A 16,955-nucleotide genomic window follows, 5' to 3' on the forward strand; every position below is an offset into this window, starting at 1 on the left:
AAGAGGTTGTATAGATCGGAGCCCCCGGGGCATGAGTCGGATAGGAGTGAGTTTTTGGAGGGGCTGGAGTGTCCCACAGTGGAGGAAGAGGATAGGGCGGAGTTGCAGGAGCCAGTTGAGAAGGTTTGGACGTCAATCGGGAAAATGCAAATGGATAAAGCACCGGGGCCGGATGGGGTCCCAGTGGAATTTTGTAAGATGTTTCTGGGACAGGCTGGCGCTGCCGTTGGTGGAGATGTTTGAGGATGCGGTAGTTAGGAGGGGCGCTTCCGAAAACGATGGACCAGGCATCTATTTCCCTTTTGTTGAAAAAGGATCAGGACCCATTGGCCAATAACTTTGCTAAATGTGGATGCCAACATTCTGACCTTAGGCTGGAAGAGTTCCTTCCGCAGGTGATTGGGGAGGATCAGACGGGGTTTATAAAGGGCAGGCAGTTGACTTGAATATGCGGCGCTTGTTAAACGTGGCGGTCTCCGCATCAGAAGGGGGGGGGGGAAGCAGGAGGTGGTGGTGGCACTGGATGTGGAGAAGGCATTTGACAGAGTAGAGTGAAGTTATTTGATGCGATATTGGAGGGGTTTAGGATTGGGCCTACGTTTGTGGCTTGGGTTAAATTGTCATTGCAGGAACCGAAGGCGAGTGTTTGTATGAATTAGGTGAACTCGGGATATTTTTATTTTATTTACGGTGGCGATAGTACCCTTGGCCATTGCGCTGAGGAGCAATGGATAAGTGGAGGGGAATAGTGAGGGAAGTGGGGTGGAGTGTAGGGTGTCCCTGTATGCCGATTACCTTTTGTTGTATATTTCCAACCTGGTTACCAAGGTGGGGGATATAATGGGGCCGCTCAGGCGATTTGGGGGGTGTTTTTTGGTCTCTCCGCCGGGGACGGGAGGGGGCTTGGGGGGTTTGCCGTTTTGTGTGGCGGCTTCTCTGGGGGTTTCTGGGGGTGCAGGTGGCTGGAGATCGGGCCCGGCTCTGGAAATTGAATTTTCCGAGCCTAGTGGACAGGTTCAAGGCGGACTTGTTGAGGTGCGACAAATGGTTACAGGCGGTAAAGATGAACGTTTGGCCGCGGTTTTTATTTTTATTCCAGTGTTTACTGGTCTTTGTGCTGAAAGAGTTTTTTGGGGGGGGGGGGGGGGGGGGGAAGGGGTGATTTTGTCGTTGCTCTGGGCAGATGAGGTAGCCACTCCCGTTTGCCGCAGGGAAGTACTCGGGGAGTCCGGTGGTGGTAGCCACTCCCGTTTGCCGCAGGGAAGTACTCGGGGAGTCCGGTGGTGGTAGCCACTCCTGTTTGCCGCAGGGAAGTACTCCGGGAGTCCGGTGGTGGTAGCCACTCCCGTTTGCCGCAGGGAAGTACTCGGGGAGTCCGGTGGTGGTAGCCACTCCCGTTTGCCGCAGGGAAGTACTCGGGGAGTCCGGTGGTGGTAGCCACTCCTGTTTGCCGCAGGGAAGTACTCGGGGAGTCCGGTGGTGGTAGCCACTCCCGTTTGCCGCAGGGAAGTACTCGGGGAGTCCGGTGGTGGTAGCCACGCTGAAGATATGGAGTCAATTTCAGCAACACTCAAAGTTAGGGGCGGGGTCGAAACTGATGTCGGTCTGAGAGAATCATGTGTTTGAGCCAGCGAGACTGGATGCCAGGTGTCAGGGGTGGGAGGAGCGAGGGAGGGTGACGGAAATGAAGGAAGGACTTATTTCTGGAAGGGTGGTTTGTGAGTTTGGAGGAGTTGACAGAGATGCGGGACTTTGCGGGACTTTGCAAGGAAGGTTTTCCCGATGTTTCTAGTCACACCACCCTCCTCGGTTGTTGGAGGGGTTGTTGTCGGTAATGGGGCTGGAGAGGGGGGGGGTCAGCTCGGCGATTATGGGAGGATTCTGAAGGAAGATAGGGCATCATTGGAGGGGGTTAAGGCCAGGTAGGAGGAGGAGCTGGGGGTGGCATTGCGGGAGGGGTTGTGGTGTGAGGTGCTGTGGAGAGTGAATGCCTCAACCTCGTGTGCAAGGCTGGGATTGATACAGTTGAAGGTGGCGCACAGGGTGAAGGACATTTGTGAGCCGGTGTGGGAGAGGTCTGGTCAATCATGTACAGACGTTCTGGTCCTGTCCGAAACGGAAGAATTTTTGGAGGTCGTTATTCAGCACCATGTTGGTGATCTTGCACATGAACTTGGAGCCCAGCCCCCTGGAGGCCATGTTTGGGGTGTTGGACCTGCCGTTGTTGCAGATGGGGGTGGGGGGAGATGTTTTAACCTTTGCCCCGTTGATCGCTCGCAGGCGAGTCCTGTTGGGGTGGAGATCAGCCTTTCCACCCCGTGCCGCAGTGTGGCGGAGGGGACCTGATGGAGTTTCTGTATCTTGAGAAGGTTAAGTTCACCTTGAAGGGGGCGATTAAGGGCGTGACCCGACTTTTCGTCCGACGTCACTTTGTCCAACGTCACTTCGTCCACGTCTTTTGGACCTACGTCTTTTTGTCCGCACGTCTTTTGGTCCTACGTCCGATGATTTTTTTGTCCAAAGACTTTTTGTCCGATGATTTTTTTGTCCAATTGTAAATAAACTCCTTAGAAAACAAGGTATAATATCTTCAATAATGTATGCACAAAACTATAACGAGCCTCGTTAAAGGATTGTTATTACCGTTCTCTTTCCTTTAACGAGCCTCGTTAAAGGATAGTTATTACCGTTCTCTTTCCTTTAACGAGCCTCGTTAAAGGATAGTTATTACCGTTCTCTTTCCGTTCAGTTGTTATTGTATCGTTAAAACCTTATGATAAAGTAGTATACTCATTCTCTCTCTTAGAAATTGCTCAAATTAAATGTAAACTTTCTGTTTGGCGGGTGGAGCACATTTGAATATTTGGAGATTAATCAAAACTCTGAAGGAAGAGGAAGGGTTGGTTAAAGGCAAAAAGACTCAAATTCCTCGGGGAGATCCGTCAAATTCATGTACGCGATATAAAAAAATAACTGAAAGCCTCAAAAGATTGGTCACTGAATATGGTTCAACAAGAAAAATTGATTTTTTGAGGAATGTGGCATATAATATGCATCAATTTTAAGTGATATCTTATTGCTTTTAGTAAATTTTAGTAATTAGTAAACTTTTAGATAGTTAAATCTTATTACTTTTCTTAAATAACTTTTTTTTAAAATACATTTTCCCACTGTATTTTACTTGTATTTTATCAATAAAATTCTCATAATAAATCATTAGTTCTGTGAATCTATCATTGAAGATATTATACCTTGTTTTCTACTGAGTTTATTTACAATTGGACAAAAAGTCGTTGGACTAAAAAAAAACATCGGACAAAAAGACGTGGACGAAGTGACGTTGGGCGAAGTGACGTTGGACGAAAAGACATAGCACCAATTAAGGGATGGGGGAGGCGGGATTTACTGGCTGGTCACGCCGGCGGGAAATTGCGGTCCAACACTGACACGGGTTTCCCAGCGGAGAGGGGCGCTGTCAACGGGAAATCCCCTGGACAACGGCAGGACATGTAGATTCCGCCTGCGGGCCGCGTCCCCTGCAGAAAAACACGTAGTGGGGTGATTCCCTACTCTGAGTCTCCATTGGTCACCCAGGTCAGGTGACCCATACTCTGCTGTGTTACCCTTAAAGGGACAATCATCACATTCTCTCTCTCTGTGTCTCTTTATGTCTCCTCTCAGTCTGTCTGTCTGTCTCTCTCTCGCTCTCTCTGTCCTTCTTTTTTCTTTCTCTCTTTACACAATTCCTCTCATCCTTGTCTCTCCCGCCGTCTCAATCCTTTTCATCGTCCTCTCTGTTCCTTCACTAACCCTTTCATCTGGATATCTCCCACTGCCTCTGGCTGTATTCTAAATTGGCCTTCTTGTCATTAACCGGGCTGTCGCAAACAATCTTTTCACACAGACCATCATGGCACACGGAGTGTATCTCTCCGATCAGGAGCTGGAACTCTTCCACAAAAACGGAGCAGCCATTTCACACTGTCCCAACTCAAACTTCTCGTAAGTATGCAATCACTTGTGACATTAGGGGAAATGCGCAGAATACAAAGGGTTAATGTCATATCATAATTAACCACTAGATGGAGCGAGATGCAGAGCTATATAAAGCACTGACTCACAGGCTTCTGGGAGAGGGCTGGAGAGGAGAGCATAGAAGTAGTGAGAGAGATCAAAGTACAGTTATAGATAGAGTGTAGAGACTAGTGTTAGTTCAGTGTAGGTTGTAGATTACTAGATTATTGTTTACTATAGAAGTAAATGGTCAAGCTTTAATAAGTAGTGTAAATAAATGTTAGCTTTGTTAATGAATTTAGCTTCTGTGGTCCTTGTGAACACAACAACATCCATCCTGATAACAAGAATCAAAAAGAACTCCACATAAGAACATAAGAACTAGGAGCAGGAGTAGGCCATCTGGCCCCTCGAGCCTGCTCCACCATTCAATGAGATCATGGCTGATCTTTTGTGGACTCAGCTCCACTTTCCGGCCTGAACACCATAACCCTTAATCCCTTTATTCTTCAAAAAACTATCTATCTTTACCTTAAAAACATTTAATGAAGGAGCCTCAACTGCTTCACTGGGCAAGGAATTCCATAGATTCACAACCCTTTGGGTGAAGAAGTTCCTCCTAAACTCAGTCCTAAATCTACTTCCCCTTATTTAGGAGGCTATGCCCCCTAGTTCTGCTGTCACCCGCCAGTGGCAACAACCTGCCCGCATCTATCCTATCTATTCCCTTCATAATTTTATAGGTTTCTATAGGATCGCCCCCCATCCTTCTAAATTCCAACGAGTACAGTCCCAGTCTACTCAATCTCTCCTCATAATCCAACCCCTTCAGCTCTGGGATTAACCTAGTGAATCTCCTCTGCACACCCTCCAGCGCCAGTACGTCCTTTCTCAAGTAAGGAGTCCAAAACTGAACACAATACTCCAGGTGTGGCCTCACTAACACCTTATGCATCACTGAAATCAGTTTATCTGGGCCACATACACACACTGATCCTGGTGTGGGTCTTATCTCAGTGATCCCACTCTGGAGGTTAGAACAAAATGTCCAGCTCAAGATTTCCAACTCAGTCCTGAGTGGGTGCAGCAGAGCCCGAGGCGCTGTCCCTCAGGTGAGGTGTTAAACAAAGCCCCTTTCGCTCTTGGAGATAGGCCTCAAAGAGTTGGTGGCCCTCATTCCAACGAGGAGCATGGGAATTCTCCCTGATGTGCTGGCCAATATTTCCCCTTCGACGAGCGTCACGAAAACAGGTCACTGTCACATTGCTGTGTGCGGACATTTCCCGCTGCCTTTCCTACACTCCAACAGTGACGACACTTTAAAAAGTACTTCATTGACGGTGAAGCGCGTTGGAACATTCTGAGGTTGTGAAAGATGCTATAAAAATGCAAGTAGCGGGGGGCAAGCTGAGAATTGGAGGTGGATAGACTGGGTCCTGGTTTTCCCTGTCAGCTCCCCCTGAAGGCCCCGGTTTGAAATGCAGTGTCATGCCAGCTGGACCAGAGATGTTTGGCAGGGTGGACTGTCAGACCAGGAATCCCCACTGATCCCCTTTCTGGGGCTGTACCTTCTCCCTCACCTTGACTCCCAATGGCTAGGTATCCCAACTGGTAATGTAGGCCCGGATACTAAAACGTTTTTAAATTTGGGCAAATTGTGGCTCCCTTTCTACGTCGACTTACGTCAGACGTTTCAGCAAGAAACAGGCCATTTGGCCCACCTTGTCTAAGCCAGTGTTTGTGCTCCACGTTTCGGGACACACACTAGTCTTGTGAAGGGCAACCTGGGCCAGTGAGTTGGGTCACATGTGTGTCCCTCCTTCATCTCAATGGGCTGCAAGATTTAAATCGGGGCTCGTTCCCCAACCATAACCCATGAATAAGACCAAATACATTTAATGCATGCCGAATGTTTCATCACCGGGCAGCACGGTGGCCTAGTGGTTAGCACAACCGCCTCACGGCGCTGAGGTCCCAGGTTCGATCCCGGCTCTGGGTCACTGTCCGTGTGGAGTTTGCACATTCTCCCCGTGTCTGCGTGGGTTTCGCCCCCACAACCCAAAAATGTGCAGAGTAGGTGGATTGGCCACGCTAAATTGCCCCTTAATTGGAAAAAATAATTGGGTAATCTAAATTTATAAAAATAAATATATATATATTTCATCACCGAGTTCTAGAAAATGCTTCATGTATTAATAGAACGGTCATCAACTTCAAATGGTAAAAACAAAAGAAATATTTAGGATTCAGAAGCAGAGGGAGTGCCGGGCTGTCACAGTCAGTGTTGTGAGCAATCAGCACATGCCTCACTTCACTCCCCCCTCGCTTTATGTGTGAATCACTTCAGTCAAACCGGGAAGAAAAAAACTACATGGACGGGAATGGGCGACCCTGCGTGTGGTCAACAAAATGTCAGGTGCGCTGCACTCAGAACCCAGACGGGGCCCCATGTGGCTCCTGGGTTGCACTTTGCCCATAACTGATCTAATCGCCTGTACCCAGGCTCTTTAGGCCGAGTCAAGGGAGGTCATCCAATATTGTCTTGGGACCTTTAACGATAGCCAGTACTTATCTCCTTGCTCCCTCTCCTCCAACACCTTCTTCATCACAACTGATCGGCAAATCCTCCTATCGCTTCTCCCTCAGATCTTTACCTAACTTCCCCATAAACATATCGAAGCTGTTCGCACCAACAACTCCCTGTGGGAGCGAGTTCCACATTCTCACCACTCTCTGGGTGAAGAGGTTTCTCCTGAATTCTCGATTGAATTTATTTGAGACGAGCATTGCGGTTAAACACACTCTAACGTTTGGACAGGCCAAAGTGAAAACTATTCGTACAGCTGGAAATTTGGATCCAGAGCGAGAATCCCGGGGGGATCACGGAACAGGAGATAATTGCGTTCGAAAGGATGATTTAAGTCGAGATATTGGGTGAATGAGGTCCAGATTATGCCGATGATGATCAAGTACCTCCCTTACCCCAATTATTTCCTTTCCTTCTATACTTAGATAAAACTGTGGCTGCAACTTTAGCATTGACTAACAAAGGTTTGTAGTGCTCGGATAAATGGTTTCAAGAAAGGGATAGATATATTTTTGATTAAAAAACGGGTTAAAAGGATATGGACAACAGGTGGGGAGGTGGATTTGAGACCAGGAAGAGATCAGCCATGATCTGGTTGAATAGCGAAGCAGGCGCAAAGGACTGAATTGCCGACGGCTGCCAATTACTACGTTCCTATGTGCTTAAGTGAAGCTTACGGACAAGTCGGTGTAACATAGAAACCAGCATGAAAGTTGAACTTCTTCATCAGGGGCATGGTGACATCACTTCTCTTTTGTTTTCTCTTTCAGACTTTGCAGCGGCTTATTTGATGCCCGAAATGCTTTGAACCATAAAGTGAACATCGGACTAGGAACTGGTAGGTAAAAGCTCTATTTCGCTTCTCAATAAATTAAACCGAGATGCTGTACTTTGTCACTTTCTTATTTTCTTGCCCCCTCACGTCCAGGGCAGTCTTGGGGTTTCAAATATTCGCCACGCTTTGTCGCAGGATTTTGAAAGAAGCCTCTCTATCCCTCCTGGTTTTTAGTGTAAGTGCTACCACCCAACACCCCAGTCCCACGCCCCAGCGAGGAAGCCGGATTGAAGAGTTTGTTCTCATCCATAACCCACAAAGGCACTCTAGGCAGCCGCCTACGGTCCTCACCAGAAAGACAACCCAGGTTTGTCTTGGGACCCTCTACCCTAGCCAATGTTTCTTGCCTCATCACCCCCTCTCCATCTCCTGTGATTGACTATCTTTGGACAGGATTGAGAAGCTGGGTAGGGCAGAGGGTGACATTGAGGGAGGGTGTTTGAATAGTCTCCATCACTATTGAGGGCAGAGTGTTGGCGAAGGGTTCCCTACGTTGGGAGCACTGTGGTTAGCACTATTGCTTCACAGCGCCAGGGTCCCAGGTTCGATTCCCGGCTTGGGTCACTGAAATGAAAATGAAATGAAATGAAAATCGCTTATTGTCACGAGTAGGCTTCAATGAAGTTACTGTGAAAAGCCCCTAGTCGCCACATTCCGGCGCCTGTCCGGGGAGGCTGGTACGGGAATCGAACCGTGCTGCTGGCCTGCCTTGGTCTGCTTTAAAAGCCAGCGATTTAGCCGAGTGAGCTAAACCAGCCCCAGAGTGAGCTAAACCAGCCCCACTGTGCGGAGTCTGCGCGTTCTCCCCGTGTCTGCATGGGTTTCCTCCGGGTGCTCCGGTCTCCTCCCACAAGTCCCGAAAGATGTGCTGTTAGGTGAATTGGACATTGTGAATTCTCCCTCTGTGTACCCGAACAGGCGCCGGAGTGTGGTGACTAGGGGCTTTTCACAGTAACTTCATTGCAGTGTTAATGTAAGCCTACTTGTGACAGTAAAGATTATTATTATTAGGTGCAAGCATACAGCTGATTCAAGCCCTTGTCATTATGTAGAACCTTTAACACAATAAAGCACCCCGAGGTGCTTCACCTCGGCTGGGGCTATCACCCAGAGATGGAGAAAATGTTTAGCGTCTTACTTCATATAATGTTGTGGCTTCGGGAATGACTAATACCCAAAATGTTCCCCTCCTAGTACAAATACCCATCTGGGCCCTGGGATGGATAGAAGAGGAGTGGAAGAAAGGAAGGAAAGGCCCAGGAAGGGAGGAGAAGGAAGGTTGTTCGAAGTGTGATGATGAAAATTGGAGGGGGGGGGAAGACGAGGTAGGAAGGGTAGAAGGAAGAGATCAAGGGGAGACTGATGGAATGGAATGCTTTTAGTGAAAATATTGAAGGTATTCGCTCCCAGAGTGGATCAGCTTTCTTGCAGGGATATGACCATCAAGTGTTAACCTCTATTCCAGATGTTTCAGGTGGCTACTCTCCTTCTATTCTGAATGCCGTGCGAAGTGCAGTTGATGTAACCAAAATACTGAGCCTCAGATCTTCTAATTATGAAAGGCTTTCGTACCAGGAGGTATTCAGACTGGCCACGCTCGGTGGCAGCAAAGGTAGGGAACTACTGATTAGCATCATAAAGCACTTTCTGCAATTTAACAATCGACAAAAATTATAATAGAATTACACATCAGTGTTTCTAGGACTTTCAGCCCGTTGGTCTGTACTGGTGCTGATGTTCCAGCCACCTCTCACCCTATTTCACTCCACCCTATCGACCTACTGAGGTGTATAAGATGATGAGAGGGATGATAGAGTGGACGTTCAGCGACTTTTTCCTCGGGTGGATGTGGCTGTTACAAGGGGGCATAACTGTAAGGTTCATGGTGGGAGATATAGGAGGGATGTCAGAGGTAGGTTCTTTACTCAGAGTGGTTGGGGCGTGGACCGCACTCTCAGCTATGGTAGTGGAGTTGGACACTTCAGGAACTTTCAAGCGGTTATTGGATAGGCATATGGAGTCCAGTAGAACGATTGGGAGTAGGTTGATTTGATCTTAGTTTCAGACTAGTTCGGCACAACATCGTGGGCCGAAGGGCCTGTACTGTGCTGTACAGTTCTATGTTCTATCCCTCTATTCCTTTCTCCCTCATGTGTTTTTACAACTTCTCCTTAAATGTATCCATACCATTCAACTCAATCACCCTGCGTGGGAGCAACTTCCGCATTCTCACCACTCTCCGGGTACAATCCCGAATTCCCTGTTGGATTTATCAGCGACTACTTCATATTGATGACCCCCCCCCCCCCCCCCCCCCCCCCCCCCCCCCGCCCCCTCGTGGTGGTCATCCCAGGAGGTCAGAACATCTATCTCCATCCTGGCGAACCTGCTCATTGGGTGGGACTGCCCGGCCCTGCCCGCCGGTGGGATCGCTCGGTCTCGCCGAAGGCGACACGCCAGGTCGGGTTTCCTGGCGGCGGGATGGGAATGCCGCACAAAGCGGCGGAGACTTTTCTGGGACTGGCAGATCACGCCGAGGGAGAGCTCCTTCGCTGGCGGAAAACAAGCCGTGGGGGGAGGGGGAGCGCTGGGGGATCTCGGCTGTGGTTTGGACCACCCCAATCAGATCGCGCCTCAGCCTGCTCTTTTCTTCAGTAAAAGAAAAGAAAAAAGCATTTGTCCTCTTGTATTTGAAGATGTATTGAATGGTGAATTTCTGATGTCAGGGTTAATGCGGTTTTCTTTGCCAGTATACTGATTCCTTTGAACTCTGGGATTGGGTGACGTCCTGTGAACCCAGGGGGGGCAAGAGCAAGTCATTCACCCCTCGGGCCTCCTGTGCTATTTGGCTATGATCACCTCTCAATCCTCTGAACGCCAGGAGGGATGATCTGCTCCTGCTTAGCCGATCCTCGTCCCAGTAATCAGTCGAGTCAATCTCCTGGTGCCGAGCACCGACAACCGAGACTCATTGAGCAAACCAAGCACGGTGACTAACAGCGACTGCAGGGGTCACACGCCCACAGTCCCACCAGCACAAAGGGACATCTTGGGCGGGATTCTCCTCTTGCCGACGCCAATTTCGTAATCGCCGATTGGGCGGAGGATCCCTTTTTACGACCGAATTGGGAGCGGCGGCTGTTTGCGGATGCTCTGCCCACTCCAAACCAGCAGCATCGTGGAGTACGCCGCACGCCATTGGGATGGCCTCAGGATGTTACCTGAAGGCCCTCCCCCATGCTCTGCCCCCGATGGGCAGAGTTCCCGATGGCGCGGTTGACGTGTGGTCTCACTGGTCGGCGGTCTGTGGGGACTGGTGGGGGGGGGGTGGCCATGGGTGGCGAGGTGGTGTCCAGGGGGGGCACTATCTGGCAAGTCGGATCAGTATTGTACAGCGTAACCGCTGCAGGTCGTCACATAGAATATACAGTGCAGAAGGAGGCCATTCAGCCCATCCAGTCTGCACCGATCCACTTAAGCCCTCACTTCCACCCTCAACCCGTAACCCAATAACCCCTCCTAACCCTTTTTGGTCACTAAGGGCAATTTAGCATGGCCAGTCCACCTAACCTGCACGTCTTTGGACTGTGGGAGGAAACCGGAGCACCCGGAGTAAACCCACACGCACACGGGGAGAACGTGCAGACTCCACACAGTGACCCAGCGGGGATTCGAACCTGGGACCCTGGTGCTGTGAAGGCACAGTGCTAACCACTGTGCTCATGCGCGGCCACGGACCCGGCAATTCTCCCGCCGTTTATATTGGGAAGATCATACATTTTATGTGGCATGGGTGCTAGCCCCTCACTGGTCAGAGGATCGATGCTGGGGCCTTACTGATCTTTCCCACGTAAAACGCCACGGATCCTCCGGATAGCGCCCCAAAATCGGAGAACCGGAATCGGAGAATCCAGCCCCTCGTACTCTTGCACATTATTGCTGCATTCTGCTCTTTCCCTACTATAAGAGCACGGACTGTCCACTCACCTCCTCAGTCCGCTTCCTCTCAATAACATCCCTGTACCTCCCTCCCCTTTGGCCTAGTCCCCAATATAAAAACAGTGAATGACCACTTTCTGCAATTAATCCCACTCGAGAAGCAGTCAGCATGTCCAGTGGCTATAGAATTATAGAATAGTACAGCACCGACTGAGGCCATCCGGCCCATCCCTCTGTGCTGGCCCTCTCAAAGAACAACCCAATTCGCTCCACTCCCCCACTATTTACCCACATTCCTGTAATTTTTCCTTCTCCGTCTATTTCTCTGGTTCCCTTTTGAAGTTTCCGATTGATTCTGCTTTCACTGCCCTTTCCCAAATCCCACCCACCCAAATCCCACCCACCCAAATCCCAACCACCCAAATCCCACCCACCCAAATCCCAACCACCCAAATCCCAACCACTCATTGAATAAAAGTTTGTTTTTCTCGTTTGCCCTCTGGCTGTTTTGCCAGCCAGCTTAAAGCCGCGTCCTTTGTTTGTCAATCCTTGGCAGTGGCATCTCCTCATTTACTCCATTGAATCCTTTGATTTTAAACCTCTCAAACAAATCTCCCCGTCACCAGCTCAGCTCTAAGGAGAACAATCCCAGTTTCTCCCGTCCATCCCATGTAACTATAACCCCTGGCGTGTTTGATGTGTGTGGTGAATGAGATTCACACGGGTGTTATAAGTTACCAATGTCACTCTGTTCCCACTGTATATACGTACCGATATTGTAAGTGCAGTTGCACTACCTGACCACCAGAGGGAGTAGCTCTGGGAGTACTCGAGAGTTTGTACTGGGCTACCCCCCTTGGCTCCGCCCAGAACTCCTCCCCTGGAGCTGCTGTATAAAGATCCGTGCCACAGAGCCAGCCAGCCAGTTCATCGAAAGTTCAACGGCGAACAGGCTGGCTCTGTTGTAAGTATATTAAAAACGCTATTCTAATCCTACAAGCACGTGTCCGTAGAATTGATGGTTCCATCAATGTGAACATTTGTAAAGAATTGTTTTGCCTTCTGCAGCTTTGGGCCTCGATAAACTGATTGGAAACTTTGAGGTGGGGAAGGACTTTGATGCCATCCTTGTCAAAACCAACGTCCCGGACAGTCCTTTTGATGTATTTCCCGATGACCCTCAGCAGGTAATTACACTCTGCCCTGACTTCAACACACAGATTAGAAAGTACCTTTTCTGTATCGTCATTGTTCTGGAAAGCAACTGACATTATCCCTTCTCATTTTCAAGGATATCTTCCAGAAGTTCTTGTTCTTGGGTGAGTTCTGAATTTTATTGCAATTCTCACAAAGATTCTCCACAGTTTCAAAGGCATTGACCACATGTTAATCATAGAATCCCTACAGTGCAGAAGGAGGCCATTTGGCCCATCGAGTCTGCACCGATCCATGTCCCACCCTATCCCTGCAACCCCATAACCTAGCTTTCACATCCCTGGACACTAAGGGGCAATTTAGCCAACCCATAATGTTTGGCGTTGAGCAATCCCTCTGCGGGCGGACGTTGTTTGATTTAAGACACACCAACCTTGAATATTGTTGAGAAAAAGACGCTTTGCTGAAGCTTTTCATTTTGCACTCATCAGAATGCCCAAATTTCAAACAATTACAATTCGTACTCCAGGATGAAAGGGTGCTGATTGGTGGGCACGTCACATTTGATCGGCTGAGGAGTTGCCGTGGAAAAAGCAATGGGGAAACTATAGGCTCCCCGAGATCCCGGGTAATTAAAGATAAAGGCGCAAGGCTTGGACATACTGCTTGGGCGGGATTTTTCGACCCCCCGCCGGGTCGGAGAATCGCCGGAGGGGCGGCGTGAATCCCGCCCCCGCCGGCTGCCGGATTCTCCGACGCCAGAGATTTGGCGGGGGTGGGAATCACGCCGGTTGGCGGCCGCTGGTAGTGGCCCCGTCGGCGACTGTCCGGCCCGCGATGGGCCGAGTGCCGCCCGTTTTCGGCCAGTCCCGCCGGCGTATGTTACACCAGGTATTTGCCAGCGGGACCTGGCTGCGCGGGCGGCCTCCAGGGTCCTCGGGGGGGGGGGGGGGGGGCACGGGGGGACCTGGCCTCCGGAGGTGCCCCCACGGTGGCCTGGCCCACAATCGGGGCCCACGTCGGGCCTGTGCCGTGGGGGCACTCTATTCTTCCGCACCGGTGGCTGTACCGATCCGCCATGGCCGGTGCGGAGACGAAGCCCTCTGTGCATGCGCTGGGATGACGCCAGCACACGCTGGCACTCCCGTGCATGCGCCAGCTCGCGCTGGCCGGCGGAGGCCCTTCGTCGCCGGGTGGCGTGGTGCCAAGCCCCTTCCCCGCCGGCCGGCGCGGCGCAAACCACTCCGGGGGCCGGCCTAGCCCCTGAAGGTACGGAGGATTCCGCGGAGGATTCCGCACCTTTGGGGCGGGCTGACGCCGGAGTGGTTCACGAAACTCCTCGGCGACCCCTCGCCCCGCCGGGTAGGGGAGAATCCCGCCCCTTTTCTTTGCAGTAAATGAGTCCCTGTGAGTGAATGAATGTCACTTCAACAAGCGTACATGAGGCACGTTACAAAAACAGCAACATATCTCTTTCCAGCAATTTCCAAGTTCTGAACCAAGTTTATAGACAAGGATCAAACGGATAGGGGGCGCTCACAGGTTTAGGTGTGACACATTGGTTAGCTTAGTTTTCAATTTCTCAGGAGTAGATGATTCAATTTGAACCACTAAGGTCACTTTAGTGGTATTACCACCAGGGCATGATTTTGGGTCTAGATTTAGCTCCGTAGCAAATGCAGAATGTCAAAGGTCTACAAATACCAGAGAGGGCAGCACGGTAGCATTGTGGATAGCACAATTGCTTCACAGCTCCAAGGTCCCAGGTTCGATTCCGGCTTGGATCACTGTCTGTGTGGAGTCTGCACGTCCTCCCCGTGTCTGCGTGGGTTTCCTCCGGGTGCTCCGGTTTCCTCCCACAGTCCAAAGATGTGCAGGTTAGGTGGATTGGCCATGATAAATTGCCCTTAGTGTTGGGTGGGGTTACTGGGTTATGGGGATAGGGTGGAGGTGTTGACCTTGGGTAGGGTGCTCTTTCCAGGAGCTGGTGCAGACTCGATGGGCCAAATGGCCTCCTTCTGCACTGTAAATTCTATAATCTATGATCTCCAACACCAACGGGCCAATTGCTGGGAAGCAGCTTGAATTTCCGGGAACGTCCGCAGTAGCACACTGGTTACCACTGTTGCTTCACTGCTCCAGGGTCCCAGGTTCGATTCCCGGCTTGGGTCACTGTCTGCGTGGAATCTGCACGTTCGCCCCGTGTCTGCGTGGGGTTTCCTCCGGGTGCTCTGGTTTCCTCCCACAGTCCAAAGATAGGTGGATTGGCCATGCTAAATTGCCCCTTAGTGTCCAAAAAGGTGGGGTGGGGTTACTGGGATAGGGTGGAGGTGTGGGTTCTGGCTTGGTTGGGTGCTCTTGCCAAGGGCCGGTGCAGACCTGATGGGCCGAATGGCCTCCTTCTGCACTGTAAATTCTGTGATCCTATGAATTGGTGGCGTGATTAAAATGGGGCATTGGCCAGAGGTCAGAATTGGAGGAGCTCAGAAGGTTTCAGATTACGGAGAGAGGGAGGAGGATGAAGATGCCCAATCTGAGGCATGGCTGGGTACACGTGTAGCCAGCGTACATCGGAGGGCACAGAGGTGAAGGGTGACGGGGACTTGGTGCGAGCAGCTTTTGAATGAGCCATTACGACAGACCGTTCAGCCCATCTGGTCTATGCCAGCTCTCTTGCAGGGTTTAAGCTTATCGAGGTGGAAGAAGGCGGCAGTCTATATAAATCGCCCAAAGGTGTAGCCAATCATTGTGAGGGGAATCCATGGAAACCGGGGAGTCAATAGGTTGGAAACTGGCTTGAGGAAAGAGCATTTGTTTTTATAGCTTATTATTGCATTGAATTAATTTAATATTTATGCCATTCCAGGCGATGACCGGAACATGATTGAAGTGTACGTTGCCGGCAAGAAAGTGGTGCCTTTCCTGGCACCCTAGGCTAACAAAGGCGCCAAAACACAGCTATTACATAATAGCAAAGATAAATTCTCTGATTTCTGCTTGCGGCTTTGGTTACTGTTCACCTCCTGTTGTTTCTTCAGCTGATTTTCATGCAACAAGAGTGTGTGTGGTAAATCCTGTGCTGTAACACCGAGTTCCACGCAACGATTGCTATTTGCTGCTTGAATGTCAGCGAGATTGAAAATGTTGTCCATTTACTTGTAAACCCCACCCTCGTGTTTCTCGCTCGTTATTTTTTTCTCTTTTTCTACTCCAGTTGGGTTCTTGTGGCTGTGTCAATGCCACAGGCGCCCTCCCAGACACCTACCAGCATTGCTTTGCAAATCCAAGTATTAGATGGCATTTCCGAGACATTACTTGTGAGCCAGTCTGATGCCCAATCGCCAAACAAGCACACACACACACACACACACTCAGACACAGACACACACACTCAGACACACACACACACTCAGACACAGACACACACACACACACTCAGACACAGACACACACACACACACTCAGACACAGACACACACACACACACTCAGACACAGACACACACACTCAGACACACACACACACACTCAGACACAGACACACACACACACACACTCAGACACAGACACACACACTCAGACACAGACACACACACACACACTCAGACACAGACACACACACACACACACTCAGACACAGACACACACACACACACACTCAGACACAGACACACACACTCAGACACACACACACACTCAGACACAGACACACACACACACACTCAGACACAGACACACACACACACACAGACACACACACACACACTCAGACACAGACACACACACTCAGACACACACACACACACTCAGACACAGACACACACACACACACACTCAGACACAGACACACACACTCAGACACAGACACACACACACACACTCAGACACAGACACACACAAAACCACACAGACGCAGAGACTCACAGACACACACACATACACACAGAGACACACACAGAGACATACTTACACACACACACGACAGAGAGACATACACACAGCGACACACACGCAGACGCACACAGGCACATACATAGATAGAGACACACACACAGCGACACACACGCAGACGCACACAGGCACATACATAGATAGAGACACACACGCAGACGCACACAGGCACATACATAGATAGAGACACACACACAGCGACACACACGCAGATGCACACAGGCACATACATAGATAGAGACACACACACAGCGACACACACGCAGACGCACACAGGCACATACATAGATAGAGACACACACGCAGACGCACACAGGCACATACATAGATAGAGACACACACACAGCGACACACACGCAGACGCACACAGGCACATACATAGATAGAGACACACACGCAGACGCACACAGGCACATACATAGATAGAGACACACACACAGCGACACACACGCAGATGCACACAGGCACATACATA

At 50.2% G+C, this 16,955-nt stretch overlaps 1 protein-coding gene across 1 annotated transcript in view; it reads left to right on the top strand.

Moving 5' to 3' along the window:
* gda (guanine deaminase) overlaps nt 1-15,963 on the top strand; it is a 54,233-nt gene extending 38,270 nt beyond the window's left edge. Inside the window, exons 9-14 of the mRNA XM_038804107.1 lie at nt 3,905-4,002; nt 7,372-7,439; nt 8,902-9,048; nt 12,444-12,562; nt 12,667-12,694; nt 15,397-15,963. Of these exons, the coding sequence (XP_038660035.1) occupies nt 3,905-4,002; nt 7,372-7,439; nt 8,902-9,048; nt 12,444-12,562; nt 12,667-12,694; nt 15,397-15,464 (528 nt within the window). The 3' untranslated portion in view covers nt 15,465-15,963. The remainder of the gene's footprint in view (nt 1-3,904; nt 4,003-7,371; nt 7,440-8,901; nt 9,049-12,443; nt 12,563-12,666; nt 12,695-15,396) is intronic.
* Nucleotides 15,964-16,955: the final 992 nt, after the last annotated feature.

Source organism: Scyliorhinus canicula, chromosome 8 (genome assembly GCF_902713615.1).
Source record: "Scyliorhinus canicula chromosome 8, sScyCan1.1, whole genome shotgun sequence".
NCBI lineage: Eukaryota > Metazoa > Chordata > Chondrichthyes > Carcharhiniformes > Scyliorhinidae > Scyliorhinus > Scyliorhinus canicula.